The sequence below is a fragment of the Carcharodon carcharias genome, chromosome 12, assembly GCF_017639515.1.
Source record: "Carcharodon carcharias isolate sCarCar2 chromosome 12, sCarCar2.pri, whole genome shotgun sequence".
Classification (NCBI taxonomy): domain Eukaryota; kingdom Metazoa; phylum Chordata; class Chondrichthyes; order Lamniformes; family Lamnidae; genus Carcharodon; species Carcharodon carcharias.
In genome coordinates, this window is record NC_054478.1 from 99,079,314 (window position 1) to 99,097,719 (window position 18,406).

Genomic DNA, 18,406 nt, shown 5'->3' on the forward strand with positions numbered 1-18,406 from the left:
AACCCGAGTTTTGGAGCTGGAGCGGCAGCTGGGGACACTGTGTAGCATCCGCGAGGCAGAGAGTATCGTGGATAGCACGTATAGAGAGGTGGTCACACCGCAGGCTAAGAGTCCACAGGCAGGAAGGGAATGGATGACCACCAGGCAGAGCAAGAGGACTAGGCAGGCAATGCAGAAATCCCCTGTGGCTATTCCCCTGCAAAACAGATAAACCGCTTTGGATACTGTTGAGGGGAATGGCCTCTCAGAGGAAAGCAGCAACAGCCAAATTCGTTGCACCATGGGTGGCTCTGCTGCACAGGGAAGGAGTAAAAAGTGTGGGAGTGCAATAGTTATAGAGGGTTCAATTGCAAGGGGAATAGATAGGCGTTTCTGTGGCTGCAAACGAGACTCCAGGATGGTATGTTGCCTCCCTGGTGCTAGGGTCAAGGGTGTCTCAAAGTGGTTACAGGACATTCTGAAGAGAGTGAGTGAACAGCCAGTGGTCGTGGTATACATTGGTACAAACGACATCGGTAAAAAAAGGGATGAGGTCCTTAAAGTAGAATATAGGGAGTTAGGAAATAAGTTGAAAAGTAGGACCTCAAAGGTAGTGATCTCAGGATTACTACCATTGCCACATGTTAGACAGAGTAGAAATAGCAGGATATATCGGATGAATATGTGGCTGAAAAGATGATGTGAGGAGGAGGGTTTCAGATTCCTGGGGCATTGGAACCAGTTCTGGGGGAGGTGGGACCAGCACAAACTGGACGGGTTACACCTGGGCAGGACCAGGACTGATGTCCTTGGGGGACTATTTGCTAGAGTGGTTGGGGAAGGCTTAAACTAAAATGGCAGGGGGATGGGAACCTATGCAAGGAGTCAGAGGAAGGGGAATCAAGGACAAGGACAAAAAACAGAAAGAGAAATAAAAAAATTAATAGGCAGAGAAATCAATGGCAAGAATCAAACAGGACCTCAGTGAAAAATAGTGGGAATGGGACAAGTAATGTTAAAAAGACGAGCCTTAAGGCTATGTGCCTTAACGCGAGGAGCAATCACAATAAAGTGGATGAATTAACCACGCAAATAGATGTAAACAGGTATAATATAGACAGGATTACGGAGACATGGCTGCAGGGTGACCAGGATTGGGAACTGAACATCCAGGGGTATTCAGTACTTAGGAAGGCAGACAAAAAGGAAAAGGTGGTGGAGTTGCATCGCTGATTAAAGAGGAAATTAACGCAATAGTGAGGAAAGATATTAGCTCCGACGACATGGAATCTGTATGGGTAGAGCTGAGAAACACTAAGCAGCAAAAAACGTTTGTGGGGGTTGTATATAGACCCCCAAACTGTAGCAGTGATGTTGGGAATGGCATGAAACAGGAAATTAGGGATGCATGCAATAAAGGAACATCTGTAATTATGGGTGACTTTAATCTGCATATAGATTGGGCAAATCAAAATAGTAACAATACCGTAGAAGAGGAATTCCTGGAGTGTATACAGGATGGTTTTCTGGAATAATACTTTGAGGAACCAACTAGAAAACAGGCCATCCTAGATTGAGTATTGTGTAATGGGAAAGGAATAATTGGCAATCAAGTTGTGTGAGGCCCCTTGGGGATGAATGACCATGATATGATAGAATTCTTCATCAAGGTGGAGAGTGATGTAGTTGATTCTGAAACTAGAGTCCTGAATCTTAATAAAGGAAACTACGATGGTATGAGGTGTGAGTTGGCTATGATGAATTGGGAAATGTTACTTAAAGGGATGACGGTGGATAGGCAATGGCAAACATTCAAAGAGCGGATGGGTGAACTGCAACAATTGTTTATTCCTGTCTGGTGAAAAATTAAAACAGGAAAGGTGGCTAAACTATGGCTTACAAGGGAAATTAGAGATAGTATTAGATCCAAGAGACATACAAATTGGCCAGAAAAAACAACAGACCTGAGGATTGGGAGCAGTTTAGAATTCAGCAAAGGAGGACCAAGGGATTGATTAAAAAGGGGAAAATAGAGTACGAGAGTAAGCTTGCAGGGAACATAAAAACTAACTGTAAAAGTTTCTATAGGTATGTGAAGAGAAAAAGATTGGTGAAGACTAATGAGTACTTAAGGAGGTGGCCCTAGAAACAGTGGACGCATTGGTGGTCATCTTCCGAGATTCTATAGACTCTGGAACAGTTCCTACAGATTGGAGGGTAGCTAATATTTAAAAAGGGAGGTAGAGAGAAAACAGGGAACTATAGACCAGTCAACCTGACATTGGTAGTGGGGAAAATTCTAGAGTTCATTATAAAAGATTTAATAGCTGAGCACTTGGAAAACAGTTGCAGAATCGGGCAGAGTCAGCATGGATTTACGAAATGGAAATCATGCTTAATAAGTCTACCGGAATTTTTCAAGGATGTAACTAGTAGAGTTGATGAGTGGCAGCCAGTGGATGTGGTTTATTTAGACTTTCAGGAGGCTTTTGATAAAGTACCACAAAAGAGATTAGCATGTAAAATTAAAGCGCATGGGATTTGGGGTAGTGTATTGAGATGGATAGAAAACTGGTTGGCAGACAGGAAACAAAGAATAGGAATAAATGGGTCTTTTTCCGAATGGCAGTCAGTGACTAGTGGGGTACCGCAGGGATCGATGCCAAGACCCCAGCTATTCACAATATATGTTAAAGATTTAGATGAGGGAACTAAATGTAATATCTCCAAATTTGCAGATGACACAAATCTGGGTGGGAGGGTGATCTGTGAGGAGAATGCAAACTTGCTTCAGTATGATTTGGACAAGCTGAGTAAGTGGGCAATGCATGGCAGATGCAGTATAATGTGGATAAATGTGAGGTTATCCACTTTGGTCGCAAAAACAGGAAGGCAGACTATTATCCGAATGGCTATAAATTGAGAGAGGGGAATGTGCAACAAGACCTGGGTGTCCTTGTACACCAGTCGCTGAAGGTAAGCATGCAGGTGCAGCAGGCAGTAAAGAAGGCAAATGGCATGTTGGCCTTCATAGTGAGAGGATTCGAGTACAGGAGCAGAGATGCTTTGCTGCAATTATACAGGGCCTTGGTGAGACCACACCTGGAATATTGTGTGCAATTTTGGTCTGGTTAACTGAGGAAGGATGTTCTTGCTACAGAGGGAGTGCAGCGAAGATTTACCCGACTGATTCCTGGGATGGCGGGACTGACATATGAGGAGAGATTGAATCAGTTAGGATTATATTTGCTGGAGTTCAGAAGAATGAGGGGGGGTGGTGGTGATCTCATAGTAACCTATAAAATTCTAACAGGACTAGACAGGGTAGATGTAGGAAGGATGTTCCCGATGGTGGGGGAGGCCAGAACCAGGGGTCGCAGTCTGAGGATACGGGGTCGACCATTTAGGACTGAGATGAGGAGAAAGTAGTTGAGGCCAAAACATTGTATCTTTTCAAGAAGAATTTAGATACAGCTCTTGGGGCAAGAAGGGTCAAAGGATATGGGGAGAAAGCGGGAGCAAGCTATTGAGTTGGATGATTAGCCATGATCATAATGAATGGTGGAGCAGGCTCGAAGGGCTGAATGGCTACTCCTGCTCCTATTTTCTATGTTGTATGTTCTATTAACAAGAGTCAGAGAAGGAGGGTTCATATCACCCATTTCCAGGTCCACCCCATTCTACCAGTTCCTGAGCCCAAGGGCTGGTTTTGTGATGTTTATCCAAATCATTTCAGTGTTTGAGTACGTCGATTGAGAATTCAGAACCAGAAATGCACACACTATTGACAGAATGGTCCTGCAACAGCAGTTTACCTCAAACAAAATCTCTTCAACTTTATACTCTTATTACTTTGGCTGTATCAAAAAATGGATCAAATGGAGGCAGTCAGCCCATTTAACCTCACCCTTCCACAACTCTCACCCTACAGTTTTCATCAGATCACCTAATTTATTTCGTAAGTTTAATATTCTGGACTCACAATTCTAATTGCTTTGTAAATTGCTATTCTACTCCAATGTGATATGACATATTAAATAGAGTATACTAACACCCCAGATTGCTTACAAATTTACCCTTACAATACGGTGCAAGTCACAGCACACTACCCAGTATTGGAAAAAGGAAATAAAGAAGGAAGTGGGCAAGCCGAAACAATAAAAATCGATGTCTGCTGGTTGTGTCTGATTACTGTCATGACCATGTAAAAGCAGTTTCCTTAAAGTGATCCGTGAGCTAAGAATGAGTGTGTGCACGCATGTGTGTAGCCCGCTTTTAATTTGTGAGTGGTTAAATTTAAAAATAATCCAGCAGTCAAAAACTTTATTCTTAAACAAGATAAAGGTTGATTTAACTACTGCTGAAGGCTACTTTATCACTGTTGTTTAAGTTATAACTAAAATACAGATAAGGATTAGAACCCAGATAAAGATTAAAGATACTTAAAAAGCTGAGATTTCGAATCTGTCTCTGTGGGGTATCACTGCAGGCCCACTGCTTGCAGTTGAAGAATGAAGGATTGAGTTCAGCACCTGCGATGGTTTCTGTAGTTCATTAATCAGTCTTTGCTTTTTCAGGCGGACTCAGCAAGTCCAGCTGCTTTGGGAAGCAAGTGAAGGGCATTTTATTTTAAACTGGTCCTGCCACTTGAAGGCTGTCTTCCAGCAGAACAGATAATTGCTGGACAATTCCCTCTGTGACTCCTGTGGCAGAGAGAAACTCAGTTCTAATTTGCTGTTCACAGTGAGTTCAGCCGAGAGCTGTGGGGCTGGAACTGACTTCCTGAGGTGTTCTGGGTTCTCTGCACAGTGCCATACAAAATGGCTCCTTACAGCCTCCTTTATACAGCTCAATAACACAAAAATGGCTGATATGTTAATTTAGATGAGTTATTGTTCCATAAAGCAAATAAGTCAATTAAATTGCAGTTTTTTGAAGTAGTCCTTCCTGCTGAAATAAAAGGAATCCTGAGTTTTCACACCTTTGTAAGATTCAATTGTGTTGTCCAAGGGGCCTCCTTGAGTTATTGATGGCTCTCTTGGTGACTGACTCCAATACAGTTCAACCATGTTTAAGCAATCACCTGTGGAGACAGTTGTCTGCTGCGATTTCCATTGAATGGACTTTTAAAACTTAAAAGATTTTTTAAAGCAGTAATGTACTTTTAACAATTTTCCTTAAAAATCCAAATTATCATAACTGCATGGTTATGACATTACATCTGCCACTAAAAGGTGGGAGTGGAGGTAATGTTTTCACGCTGATTTCTTTGCTTGTCAGTAAACAATATATCTCAAAAGCTAACTAATGGATTTCAACAAAACTTGGCACACTGATAGGGTATGGTCCAAGGAAGAACTGATTAGTTTTTGGCAAAGATGTGCATTCGTATCCTAAAACTTTTTAAATGATCCGCTAACATTGGAAGATAGGGTGAATTGACAGTATTTTTAAGAATGTTGGTGTTGTTTCAGAATGTTGTGGATTTTCTCAGCTGCTGTAGTGTAATTTGCCACAGCTGTCAAAAAGTCAGCTGAGTCTTCTAAGCAGGTCATTGGATGTGGATTGGCCATAGTCCACAGACATCCAGATCACTGCCATTACACAAAATTTGTAATATATCTGGAATAGTGAAGAACATGTAATTGTAAATTCTATTGGCACGATTTATGGGGCAAAAGATCAGCTAGAAATGCGTACATGTCGTAATGCGGTTTAACATTGAGTTAACACAATGTGACAGAGGTATGTGTTCTACTAAGTGCCGTCTTCACTTGTCAAACATGTAATTACCAGAATTAGGCTCACAAATACAGTACTGCTTAATCACTTTGCTGTATTCATAGGAATGCACTTACATCTCTAAAAAAGGAATGTTCATAGTATGTGCTAAGTACTACAGCATGATATTTTAACAAAGGAATAAAAGTTTGAACTGCAGCAAACTGACAACAAATAACAAATCTTGTTGCAATATGTTGCTCTTTTATCTAATAAGAAAATTAAATTGTTATAGGCTTTTCCCACCACTGCTGCACCTGCAGTCTGCTACTAACTGAACATATTTCTTTCTTGCTTTATGCATAAGTGGCACAGCTCGTTATATCATGTGGCATGATTAAAACTTCAAAAAAATGTGCTGATAATGGACTTGGTACTATTTCACCAATGTTTGTGGTTAATGGATGCAAAACAATTAGACAACTAGTAAAAGGCGAAAAAGAAAAGTTGCTATGGTTTGACAAGCATTAGTTTAAAACGTATAATGACTTAGCAGTTATAGCAACTATCAGGCTAAGTAATTTTTCCAGGAAGAGATTATTGTATACTAAACATACCATTTACAGAATCACAGAATGGTGACAGAGGGAGGCTATTCAGCCCATCATGTCAGTGTCAGCTCTCTGAAGAACAATTCACCTGGTGCCATTCCCCCGATTTCTCCCCACAGCCCTGCGCATTCTTCCTTTTCAGATAATAATCCAATTCCTTCTTGAATGCCTTGATTGAACTTGCCTCCACCACCATTTCCAGCCGTGCATTCCAGATCATAGCCACCCACTGCGTGAAAATCTTTTATGGAAACCTGTTCTCAAAGCATTCCTGTAGAGGTCAACAAATACGCCAATTCATGGAAGACCCTGGCACATGACCGATCAAAATTGAAGAGAAGATTCAATTGGGAAGGTAGTGAACACATCGACAGGCTTTGACAGAGGTGAAGTCAAGGCATTGGAGGGGCGCAGAAACTCCAAACAACCTATCTGCCAGACCCTTCCAGCACCACCTGCCCCGCATGTGGCAGAGTCTGAAGATCTCGCACTGGACTTATCAGCCATTACAGAACCCATCAAACAAGAGTGGAAGTAAGTTATCCTTGATCCCAAGGGACTGCCCAAGAAGAATCTTTTCTACACACAAATGCATGTATCATAGAAATCGGTACCATATTGTCAGTCAACCTATGGATTGTCGCTAATTTTTCAAATAAAATCCTGCCATAAATTTCACATTGCAAAAGAGAACACTTTATTCATAGTTATTCAACTGAATAAACATTTTCAAATGCACTTTTCAAATATTACAACTGATCTTTTTGACTGTATATGCTATAGCTATTCACACTATAGTTCTAAACCCCTTGTAAATTGTTAACGGTAAAAAAGAGCTGACTCAAAGTCAATCGGTTTGTTGAGACATCTTAAAGGATTTTGAAGCATTCATGTTTTGTTACATGGCTAACTGTTAGTCAATCAGGTCAGGGGTGGCCAGGAATGCTATTCGGACTGATGTACCTGCCAAGAGTAGGTTTACAGTATAACTTAAATATCTGTACCATTGAAAATAGCAAAATGCTGTTAAATTTTATCACAGTTGGAGAGCATGAGCCATTCAGGGTCTTTCAGTATAGATTGTAAAGGGCAAGCCCTATATGACTAATTTATAAATTCCACAAAATTATCAAAGATCTTTTAGAGAGTAAACTGTGAAAGACTCTTCCTACTGATTGCTGAACTGGTAACAAGAGGGCAACAACTAAGGATTCTCACTGGAAGATAAAGGAAGTTGGAGTTTTTACACAGGTTACTTAAATTTGGAATATTTTACCAATAATTACTGAGAAACAGTCAGGGAGGGAGAAAACACCAAATTACAGACCAGCTAGCCTAACCTCAGTAGCAGGGAAAATGCTACAGTCTATTATAAAGGATGTGATAACAAGACACTTAGAAAATATCAATGGGATTAGACAAAGTCAACATAGATTTATGAGGGGGAAATCATGTTTGATAAACCTACTGGAGGACGTAGATATCAGAATAGATATGGGAGAACCAGTGGATGCGGTGCATTTGGACTTTCAGAAATTTGACAAAGTCCCATATAAGAGGTTAGTGTGTAAAATTAAAGTACATGGGATTGGGGGTTACAAATTGGCATGGATTGAGAGTTGGCTAGCAGGCAGAAAACAGAGAATAGGAATAAATGGGTCTTTTTTGGAGCAGCAGGCAGTGACTACTGGGATACCAGAGGGATCAGTGCTTGGGCCCCAGCTATTCACAATATATATCAATGATTTGGATGCGGGAACAAAATGTAACATTTGTGATGATACAAAACTTGGTGGGAATGTGAGCAATGAGAAGGATGTTAAGAGGCTTCAAAGTGCTTTAGATAAGTTGAGTGAGTGGGCAAATACATGGCAGATGCAGTGTAATGTGGATAAGTGTGAAGTTATCCACTTTGGTAGGAAAAACAGAATGGCAGAGTATTATTTAAATGGTGATAGATTGGGAAATGTTGATGCACAAAGGGAATTAGGTGTCCTTTACACCAATCACTGAAAGCAAGCATGCAGGTGCAGCAAGCAGTTACAAAGGCAAAAGGCATGTTGGCCTTCATTGCAAGAGGACTTGAGTACAGGAGCAATGATGTCTTACTGCGGCTGTACAGGGCCTTGGTGAGACCACATTTGGAGTAGTGTGTGCAGTTTTGGTCTCCTTACCTAAGAAAGGATATACTTGCTATAGAGCAAGTGCAGTGAAGGTTCACCAGACTGATTCCTGGGATGGCAGGATTGTCGTAGGAGAGATTGGGCCGACTAGGCCTGGATTCACCGGAGTTTAGAAGAATGAGAGGGGATATCATCGAAACATAGAATTCTGACAGAGATGGACAGACTGGATGCAGGGAGGATATTTCCTCTGGCTGGGGGTCCTAGAACAAGGGGTCATAGTCTCAGGATATGGGGTAGACCATTTAGGACTGAGATGAGAAGAAACTTCTTCACTCAGAGGGTGTTGAACATGTGGAATTATCTACCACAGAATGTTGTGGAGGCCAAGTAACTGAATATATTTAAGAAGGAAATAGATTTCTGGACTCGAAAGGTGTCAAGGGGTATGGAGAGAGAGCGGGAGTATGGCGTGGAGATAGAGGATCAGCCATGGTCATACTGAATGGCAAAGCAGGCTCGAATGATCTATTCCTGCTCTATTTTCTATGTAGTTAGATGGGTATTTGCAAAGAATATAAAAGGCTGACATATAGGCCGCAAACATAAGTTCTCAGCAAGAATTCTGAACTGCTATATCATCATTCATTTTGGGAGTGCGGTGGCATTGTGGTTATGTTAGTGGACTAGTAACTCAAAGGCCGAGACTCATGACCCAGAAATATATGAGTTCAAATCTCACCATGGCAGTTGGAAAATTTAAACAGAAATAATGGAATAAAAATAATCTGAAATAAAAAGTTAGTGTCAGCACCTGGATTGTTGTAAAAACACATCAGGATCCCGGCAATAGTACTGAAGATTTGTGCTCCAGAACAAAGCAGCAGACTTGGTCAGCACCCAACCTATTATCTGAAGCATTCACTCTTTCCACCACCGATGCAGTGGCAGCAGTGTGTACCATTCACAAGATGCCCTGCAGCAACTCACTAAGGTTCCTTCAAAATCACCTGCAACCTCTACCACCTAGAAGCACAAGGGCAGCAGAGGCATGGGAACAGCGTCATCTGCAAGTTCTCTTTCAAGCCATGTACCATCCTGAGTTGGAACTATATCATCATCCCTTCACTGCCGAGGGATCAACATCCAAAACTCCCTTCTCAGCAGTAATGTGGGTGTACCTGCAGTAAATGGTCTGCAGCGGTTCACGAAGGCGCTCACCACCATCTTCTCAAGCGCAATTAGAGATGGGCAATAAATGCTGGCCTTGCATCACATCCCATGAAAGAATAAAAAAGTCATTTGGGGAAGGAAATTGTTTGATCCTTATTAATGGTTCTGGCCTATTTGTGGCTCCAGACCCACAGTAATGGATTTGACTCTTAACTGTCCTCTGAAACAGCCCAGCAAACCACTCAGTTGTTATCAAAAAAGACGCTGCCTACCACCTTCTCAAGGGCATTTAGGGATGGGCAATTACAGCTGGTCTTACCTTGAAGGGAAGGAAAAATTTACTAGGAACTTCTGAGTGTCACTTTAGAAGTGCAGTCATTGTCTCCAAATTGTCTTGTCTGTTTTTCTGCTGAATCCATTAATTCTAAAACTCATGACCAGAAGATGCCAAAATTGGAGATGCCTTTTTCCTTACCTCAGGATGAGACAACCACTCAGTTTTTTCATAATGTAAGACTTATGTGAATTGTATACCATGTGTTACCTTGACTGCCGACCAATAATCCACGAATTTAGGTTTTTGAGAGAATTCATAAAAAAAGAGTTTCGTTGTCGTTTCATGGTATACTTCTCCTTCATGTAACATTTCTGCAATAAAAATTACATATGTTTTAATGATAACTTAAAGCTTCACATAAATTTTCAAAGAGCAAAAATAAAGACTGAAATGCTGTGACAGACTTTTCTTTCTAAAATGCCTATAAAATCTAATATTAAAGGATAAGATCACCGAAGATGATTTCCCTGATTAAATTTATGACAGTGCTGATCCTTCATTCTATATCTAATACACTTACTAGTATTTCCCAATTATTGCATTATTGTATTGTACTTTATACTCTGCTGGACCACTTACATTACTTCCCAGTTGTGGGACACATTCACAAACTGATCAATTAGAACACTCCCCTGAATTTATAAAACATTACCTCCCCTTTCCATAAGGTCGATAAAGGCCAATTGGAAAATGAAAACCCTGCCTTCTGCACATGCTTAAAAATGAGAACAATTTGATTCTTCAGCCATGGTTCAGTTGGAAGCTCTTTCACCTAGGACTGACAAGGTTGAGGGTTCAAGCCCCACTTCAAGACTTGAGCCCAACCTAGGCTGACAATTTACGGCAGTACTGAGGGACTGCTGCACTGTCAGATGTGCCTCTTTCGGTTGGAAAGTTAAGCCGGGTCCAGGTTTGCAATATCAGATGGAAATAAAAGCTTCTTGGCACTATTTTGAAGAGAAGGGGAGTTATTCCCAGTGTCCTGGTCAATACGTATCCCTCAATAAACATCACAAAAAACAGATTATCTGGTGTTTATCACATTGCGGCTTGTAGGAGCTTGCTGTGCACAAATTGGCTGCCTACATTGCAGAGTGATTACACTTCAAAAAAGTAGTTAAATGGCTGTAAAACACTTTGCCATATCAGCTGGTAATGAAAACCATTATATAAATGGAAGTCTTTCTTTATTATATAAATACATGTTTTTAATTTTAATGTAGATCACATGTGTCCTTAAGCCCATCACATCTAACTTCTAGAACTTACTACTGTCATGTTGGCAAATGTATTTGCCATTTGCCCACAGCACGCTTCCACAAATAGCAACAAGATGAATGCTCAGTTGACTTGGTTTTAGTGATGATGAAGGGCAAATGTTGGCCTGGGCAACAGGGACACTCTCTGCTCTTATTCAAAAGGCACTATGGACCTTTTACATCCACCTGAACCACTAACATAGGCAAATAGGAACACAGTTTTAACATCTCATCTAAAGGATGACACCTCCAACATGCAGTATTCCCTCAATGTCAAGCTGATGTGTAGGTGATATACTCAAATCCTGGAGCAAGGCCCGAACCCAAATCCGCAACCTTCTAACTCATTAGGAAGAGTGCTAGTTGACACCTACTTCACATTAATTCTTCCAATCAATTTTTAATCAGGATTACCTTGGCAGGCAAGAGAAATCTAAACCTTTTCACCAAACTATAACTACAAACCACCTCATTCAAGATCCCTGTACCCAACAATCCTTAAAGTTCTAGCCTGGCTTCATCATCTACTCCATTGCTCCCTTAAGCTGAAACCAACAAATATTAGCCAAACAGATTGGTATTATCTTGACTATCGAAGAGACTAAATATTTAAATGAGTATTTTTGCAAGGCTTTACCCAGGCATGTATCTCTGCTAGATGGGACCACAGGTTAGAGACAGAGCTATAACATAGAATCAGTCCTAGTAAGGGCTGGCCTCCAGTCTAGTAAGGCTCCACACTGGGAGTTTCACTTCATAAACTTATCCCTTTTAAGTGACATTGAATTCATATAAAATTAAATTTTAATTCACAGGACATGAGACATTGGCAAGACCAGGATTTATTACCAATCGCTAATTGACCTCCAGAAGGTGGTCTTAGCTACCTTCTTGAACTGCTGCAGTCCATGTGGTGAAGGTAAAACCACAGTGCTGTTAGGTAGGGAGTACAGGACTTTGAACCAATGGAGAAGAAGGAATAGCAATATTTTTGAGTCAGCATGGTGTGTGACTTGGAGGGGAAATTGCAGTTTGTGGCATTGCCATGCACCTGCTGCTCTTGTCCTTCTTGGTGGTTGAGGGAATGAGCTTGGGCGGTACTATTGAAGAAGCTTTGAGGAGCTACTGCAGTGCATTTTGTAGATGGGGCACAATAAAGGAGATTTGCAGGTGGTGGAGGGAGTGAGTGCTTAATGTTGGGAATGGGGCCCTAATTAAGCTAACTAACTGCTTGGCCCTGAATGGTGTTGAGCTCCTTGAGTAGTTTTGGAGCTGTACTCATTCAGACAAGTGGAAAGCATTCCATAACATTCCTAACTTGTGCCTTGTAAATGATGGAAAAAACTTTGAGGAGTCAAGACATGAGTCACTGTCACAGTCACCGAACTGCTCTTTTAGCCACAGTAGTTATGTGACTGACTAGGTAAGCTTCTGGTCAGTGGTGCCCTCCCCCCACACCCCCAAATCCAACCAGGGGAGATATTTCCCCAGATTCCCTTTGTCTTATTTTACTAGGGTTTCTTGATCTCAAACTCTTGACAAATGCTGCCTCACTGTGAAGGGCAGTCACTCTCATCTCTGGAATTCAGCCAAATAGCACTGGTAGAACTCAAAATAAGCATTGGTGAGCAGGTTATTTGTGAGTGAATAAGTGCCACTTGATAGCAAGGCACTTTCCACCATAAAATCACCATCACTTTGCAGATGATTGGGAATAGACTAATGGTGCCACAATTAGACCAACTGGACTCTTCTTTCTTGTGGGCAGGACACACCAGGGCAATTTTCCACTTTATGATGTAGATCCCAGTATTGTACCTGTACTGGAACAGCTTGGCTAGTGGCACAACTATTTCTGGAGCACAAGTCTTCAGCACTACAGCAGCCTGTTCCACATGGAGTGAAATTAAATTGGCTGAAGAGTGTTTGTGATGATGAGTACCTCAGGAAGAGGACAAGGTCGGCGCTGCTGACTGAGGGTGGTTACAAATACTTCAACCTTGTCTTTTGCAGTCACAAGCTAGGCTCTGCCATCACTGAAGATGGGGATGTTCATGGAGTTTTCTTCTCCTATTCATCGTTTAATCATCCATTATCATAAATGATTGGATGTGGCAGGACAGCAGAGCTCTGATCTGATGCGTTGGTTGTGGGTTTTTTTTTAATTCATTCACAGGACGTGAGCTTCGCTGGTTGGGCCAGCATTTATTGTCCATCCCTAGTTGTCCTTGAAGTGGTGGTAGTGAGCAGCCTTCTTGAACCACTGCAGCCCATGTGGTGTAGGTACACCCATAATGCTGTTAGGGAGTTCCAGGATTTTGACCCAGCGACGGAACGGCAATATATTTCCAAGTCAGGATGGTGAGTGACTTTTGGGGGGGTGGGGGGGGTTGGAATTCCAGGTGGTGGCGTTTCAATCTCTGCTTTCCTTGTCCTTCTAGATGCTAGTGGTTGTGGGTTTGGAAGACGCTGTCTAAGGAGCCTTGACGAATTCCTGCAATGCACCTTGTAGATGGTACACACTGCTGCTACTGTGCGTCAGTGGTGGAGAGAGTGAATGTTTTTGGATGTGGTGCCAATCAAGTAGGCTGCTTTGTCCTAGACAGTGTCAAGCTTCTTGAGTGTTGTGGGAGCTGCACTCATCCAGGCTAGGAGGAGTAATCCATCACACTCCTGACTTGTGCCTTGTAGATGGTGGACAGGCTTTGTTTAGCTCTCGCTAAAGTTTTCTGCTTCCACTCTTTCACATGCATGAAGTCCAGTGTTGTATCTTCACTAGATTGGTAACTCATTTTTCAGCTGTGCCTTGTGTTGCTCCTGACATGCTCTTCCACACACCTCATTGAATCTATTGCTTCTACTCTACATTATATTCTAGAAATATCCCATACTTTTCTGCTAAATACAAACCTTTGGCTAATGATCCCTCTAACTTACCTTTATTTTGCACAGCTTGTTTATTGTACTGTGTGGTCCATTCCAGATTGTTGTGCAGCCAAGTACCCATGCAGCTAAGAAGGAACATTACTGCTGAAAGTCCTAAAGGTACCTTCAGCTTTGTGCTATATTTTCATTCAAGCAAAATGATTATTTTGTACACTTGTTTTAACAAGTATATTTCAATTTGGTAAAATTATTCATTTTACACTTTCATGAATTTTATGCTCAATGTGTCAGGGATGTTATTGCTGCAGAATGAACATTTTGGTCAGCATCATGCGTCCTCAGGTCAAATATGGCACAGTTAAAGAGACAATAATCCTTCCACTACTCAATGAGCCTCAGTTCCAACTTCAGAAGTGCAACTTCACGGTATCAACATGATATTTGTTTCCCCAATTTTTCCATTCTAACTACCTTTGAGCAAGAATGTCAACGGAGCGCTGAATTAGAGCAGTTCACACTGTTAGACCACGCTCACTAGATAGGCCACTAATTAGGACCCTTAAAGCCAACAGAGAGGTGGTGTTGTGGCAGAGTGGCAGTCTCCCTGCCTCTAAGACAGAAGCTCCAGATTCAAAACCCATTCAGAACTCAACAGCCAAGGAATGTGTGTTCATAACACGGCCAAATAGGTTGAGTATCATCCTGCAAATCCTTCAAAACACATGCAAATGGCAGGCGGCAAGAGCGGCAGAGATTCCTGGTCAGCCATGTGATGGAAAGAACGTTGGAGTCTCTATCTCACTATCCATAGCTCCAGACTACAACATGCACGTAAAAATGCATGTTACCACAGCAACTCAGACCTCAGCTATTGAGAGACCAAATCCACTCGGATTCTGGAGTTAGTTAAACTTAGGAAATCTTTATTTTACATATGTAAGGGAAAGAGTCAAAGCTGCAGAATCTCTCAAAATAGCAGTTACAATAACATACATTTATACACAGTACAGGCTCAGTCGGCTGTTTGCACATGGCCTTCATGTTCCCCTCATAAACACACACTATCATATTCTCGCAGACAAGCAGGATAGACAAACAGAAAACAGCTGAGGCTTATCAGCTACAGTAACTTCATCTCTGTTCACATACAGGAAAACAACAGATGTGTAAGCCAAGTGGAAACATACAGCGAGGGATCAGCTTTCATGAACATAACTCTCATTAATCGTATTAACCCTTTATTCCCCACATCACCAAGCACCACCCCCCCACCCCAACCCCTCAATGGGAGAGAGCTTTCTGCCTATTTGCCTTTAAACTATGAGTCCAAAAAGAGTACATTTAGCCATAGAATCATACAGTCATAGCATCATTACAGCATAGAAGGACGCCATTCAACCCGAGTCCATGCTGGCCCTCTGCAGAACAATCCAATCAGTTCCATTCCCCTGCTCTATCCCTGTAGCCCTGTAAGTTTATTTTCCTCAAGCAATCATCCAATTTTCTTTTGAAATAATTCACCATCTCCACTTCACTACCCGCACTGACAGTATGTACCACGTCATTACCACTTGTTGAGTAAAACAGATCTTTCTCACACACCACATAACTCTTTCCCAAAAACTTAAATCTGTGTCTCCTAATCCTTGAAATATCAGAACGGGGACAGCTTTTTCTACCTTTTTTAAACTTGGAATAATCTTGTACACCTCTGTCAGATCCACACTCAATTTCCTTTGCTCCAAGGAGAACAATCCCAAACTTCTCCAACCTACCCTTGTACCTAAAATGCCTCATCCCTGGAACCATTCTGATAAATCTCTTCTGCACCCTTGCGAAAGTCATCATATCTGTCATGAAATGTGGTGACCAGGGGTACACATCTGCTAGCCTAGTCAGCGACACTCACGTCCTGTGAAAGAATAACAACTCAATACCTACCTCTCTTTATGCAGCACATAATCCCATATGCTTTGTTAACTTCCCCCTTAAATAAGTCCAGCACCTTTAAAGCACTATGCACATGAACCCCACCAATCCAGAGGCCCTTCTGTCCCCACACATTCTTTAGAATTGTGCCATTAAGTCTTTCTTGCCTCTCCCTATCTCTTCAGCCGAAATGCATTACCTCACACTTTTCTATAAATTCCATCTGCCTTTTGTCTGCCCATTCTACTGCTTATGTCCTGTTGCAGACTAGGCCTGTATTCACTGGAGTTTAGAAGAACAAGAGGTGATCTAATTGAAACGTATAAAATTCTTCCAGGGTTGGACAGGCTGGATGCAGAGAGGATGCTTCCCCTGGCTGGGGGGTCAAGAACAAGGGGTCACAGTCTGAGGATTTGGGGTAGGCCATTCAGGTCTGAGATGAGGAGAAATTTCTTCACTCAGAGGGTGGTGAACCTGTGGGATTCTCTACCGCAGAAGGTTGTGGAGGCCAAGTCACTGAATATATTTAAGAAGGAAATAGGTAGATTTCTAGATACTAAAGGTGTCAAAGGGTATGGGGAGGGGGTGGCATTGAGATAGAGGATCAGCCATGACCATATTGAATGGTGGAGCAGGCTCGAGGAGCTGAATGTCCTACTCCTGCTCCTATTTCTATTGGTATCACATTCACTGTTTGCCACACCTCCAAGGTATCATCAACCACTTTGAAATAATACTCTGCATTTCACTACCCGTCATTTATATATAGCTCATAAAAGCGTTACAGATAGGCAGGTAAGCACAGTACAGAGTCAGAGGAGGCTGCCAGAATGAGAGGGAAGGGCAAAATCCCATAGTCGTCAAATTCCCCTTCCCTGCACCTATTTGTTACTGATTTCAAATGGACCTATTAATAATTACCTGAAGATCAAGCCTCATCGCGGCCACATATAGATGATAAAATACTTCAGGGTTACTTTCGTAAAGCATTAACACTGTTAAAGATCTTATGATCTTAAAAGACGCTTCAGTTTCACCAACAGGCCAAGCCAACTTATATGGCTAAGAACCATCACTTATATGAACTGGGGATTGTATTTGGTGAGCAAATTGCTGCTCTCCTTAGACCCATGATTCTGAAAACACAGAGTCCACGATCAGTGTGTTAGTGACTGTCCTCTATCCTCAACTCTCCCCGAGTTTGTGGCTCCTCCTGGTTTAAGGGCTGCAGCTGGAGCAGGATCACCTCCTCTCATTCTTGTAGCTTTAAAAGATATGGGTTATGACCAAGAGTGCGGCTTTTAATTCGCTGCTTTACAGTGAAGGAGTTCGGATGAAATACCTGAGGGCATTGCCGCTGCTCGTTTCACAAGAGCCTGCAGCTGAGCGACTGAAGCACAGAGTAAAACAGCCAGGGCGCTGCCGTGTCGCCGCCACATTTCGCCTCACTTCTCCTGTCAAAGCGCCACTCCGAGTGAGACCGGGTCGAGCAGCAAAACCGCTGCCTTCTCTCCCGCTTCTTTGCAGTCAGTCTCTCACTTCCCGGTCACTGCTCACATCCTTCATTCACTTTCGTTTTCTCTCCGCCGCTTAGAAGCCGCATGCGCCTGTGTATGCATTGCCAAAACCTGACGGCGTCCAATTCCCCAGAAAGCGCCTAGCGGCGACCCCGCCAACTGGTCAACAACAGGAATATTGTGATCACATTACTGCTTCACTAGCGATACTACTTCTGGGTTGTCCTGGAGTCTTTTAGAATTCAAGATTAATCTCCAGGATAATGAGTGCACAACCTAGAAGATAAATCACTGAAGCAACATGTTTTTTTTACCATTTTCTCTGAACGCCTAACTATGAATTGTTAAAAACATTGAAGGTTGGGTGGGGGCAGGGGATTGACCGCTAGGCTCGAGGTCATGTGATCAAACTCCAGGAATAGAATAAGAGAAAGTTGGCAACTTTAATGTTCTCTCATCAGGCAGTTGGGCTTCAACCCATCCCCTCTGGTCTGTGCAAACCAGGCATAACTCTCAAGGGTGTAGTTAATTTCTTATTATTTTGGCTGGCAAACTGTAACTAGTGGAGTGCCACTGGGATCAGTGCTGAGGCCTCAACTATTCATGATCTATATTCATGAAGTAGATGAAGGGACTGACTGAATTGTGGTCAAATTTGCTGACAGTAAGAAGATAAGTAGGAAAGCAAGTTGTGAGGAGCATACGAAGTGTCCGCAAATAGATATAGTGAGAGGGCAAAAATTTTGCAGATGGAGAATAATGTGGGAAAATGTGAAGTTATCCACTTCGGCAGGAAGAATAGAAAACCAGAATATTATTTAAAACTGAGAGATTACACAAAGGGCAGCAGGGTTGATGTAGGGCTCTTCCT

At 42.1% G+C, this 18,406-nt stretch overlaps 1 protein-coding gene across 4 annotated transcripts in view; it reads right to left on the bottom strand.

Moving 5' to 3' along the window:
- Nucleotides 1–17,672, bottom strand: part of LOC121284753 (nuclear envelope integral membrane protein 1a-like) — a 55,941-nt gene extending 38,269 nt beyond the window's left edge. For 2 of the 4 annotated variants that reach the window (XM_041200314.1, XM_041200317.1), the window contains exons 1-2: nucleotides 17,361–17,672; nucleotides 10,152–10,255 (exon numbers count right to left, since the gene is read on the bottom strand). In XM_041200314.1, coding sequence (XP_041056248.1) covers nucleotides 10,152–10,255; nucleotides 17,361–17,457 — 201 coding nt within the window. In that variant the 5' untranslated portion in view covers nucleotides 17,458–17,672. Of the gene's footprint in view, nucleotides 1–6,317; nucleotides 6,583–10,151; nucleotides 10,256–16,939; nucleotides 17,331–17,360 lie in introns of those variants that run through there. The other 2 variants (XM_041200315.1, XM_041200316.1) reach the window with 2 other exon arrangements.
- Between the last annotated feature and the right edge of the window lie 734 nt (nucleotides 17,673–18,406).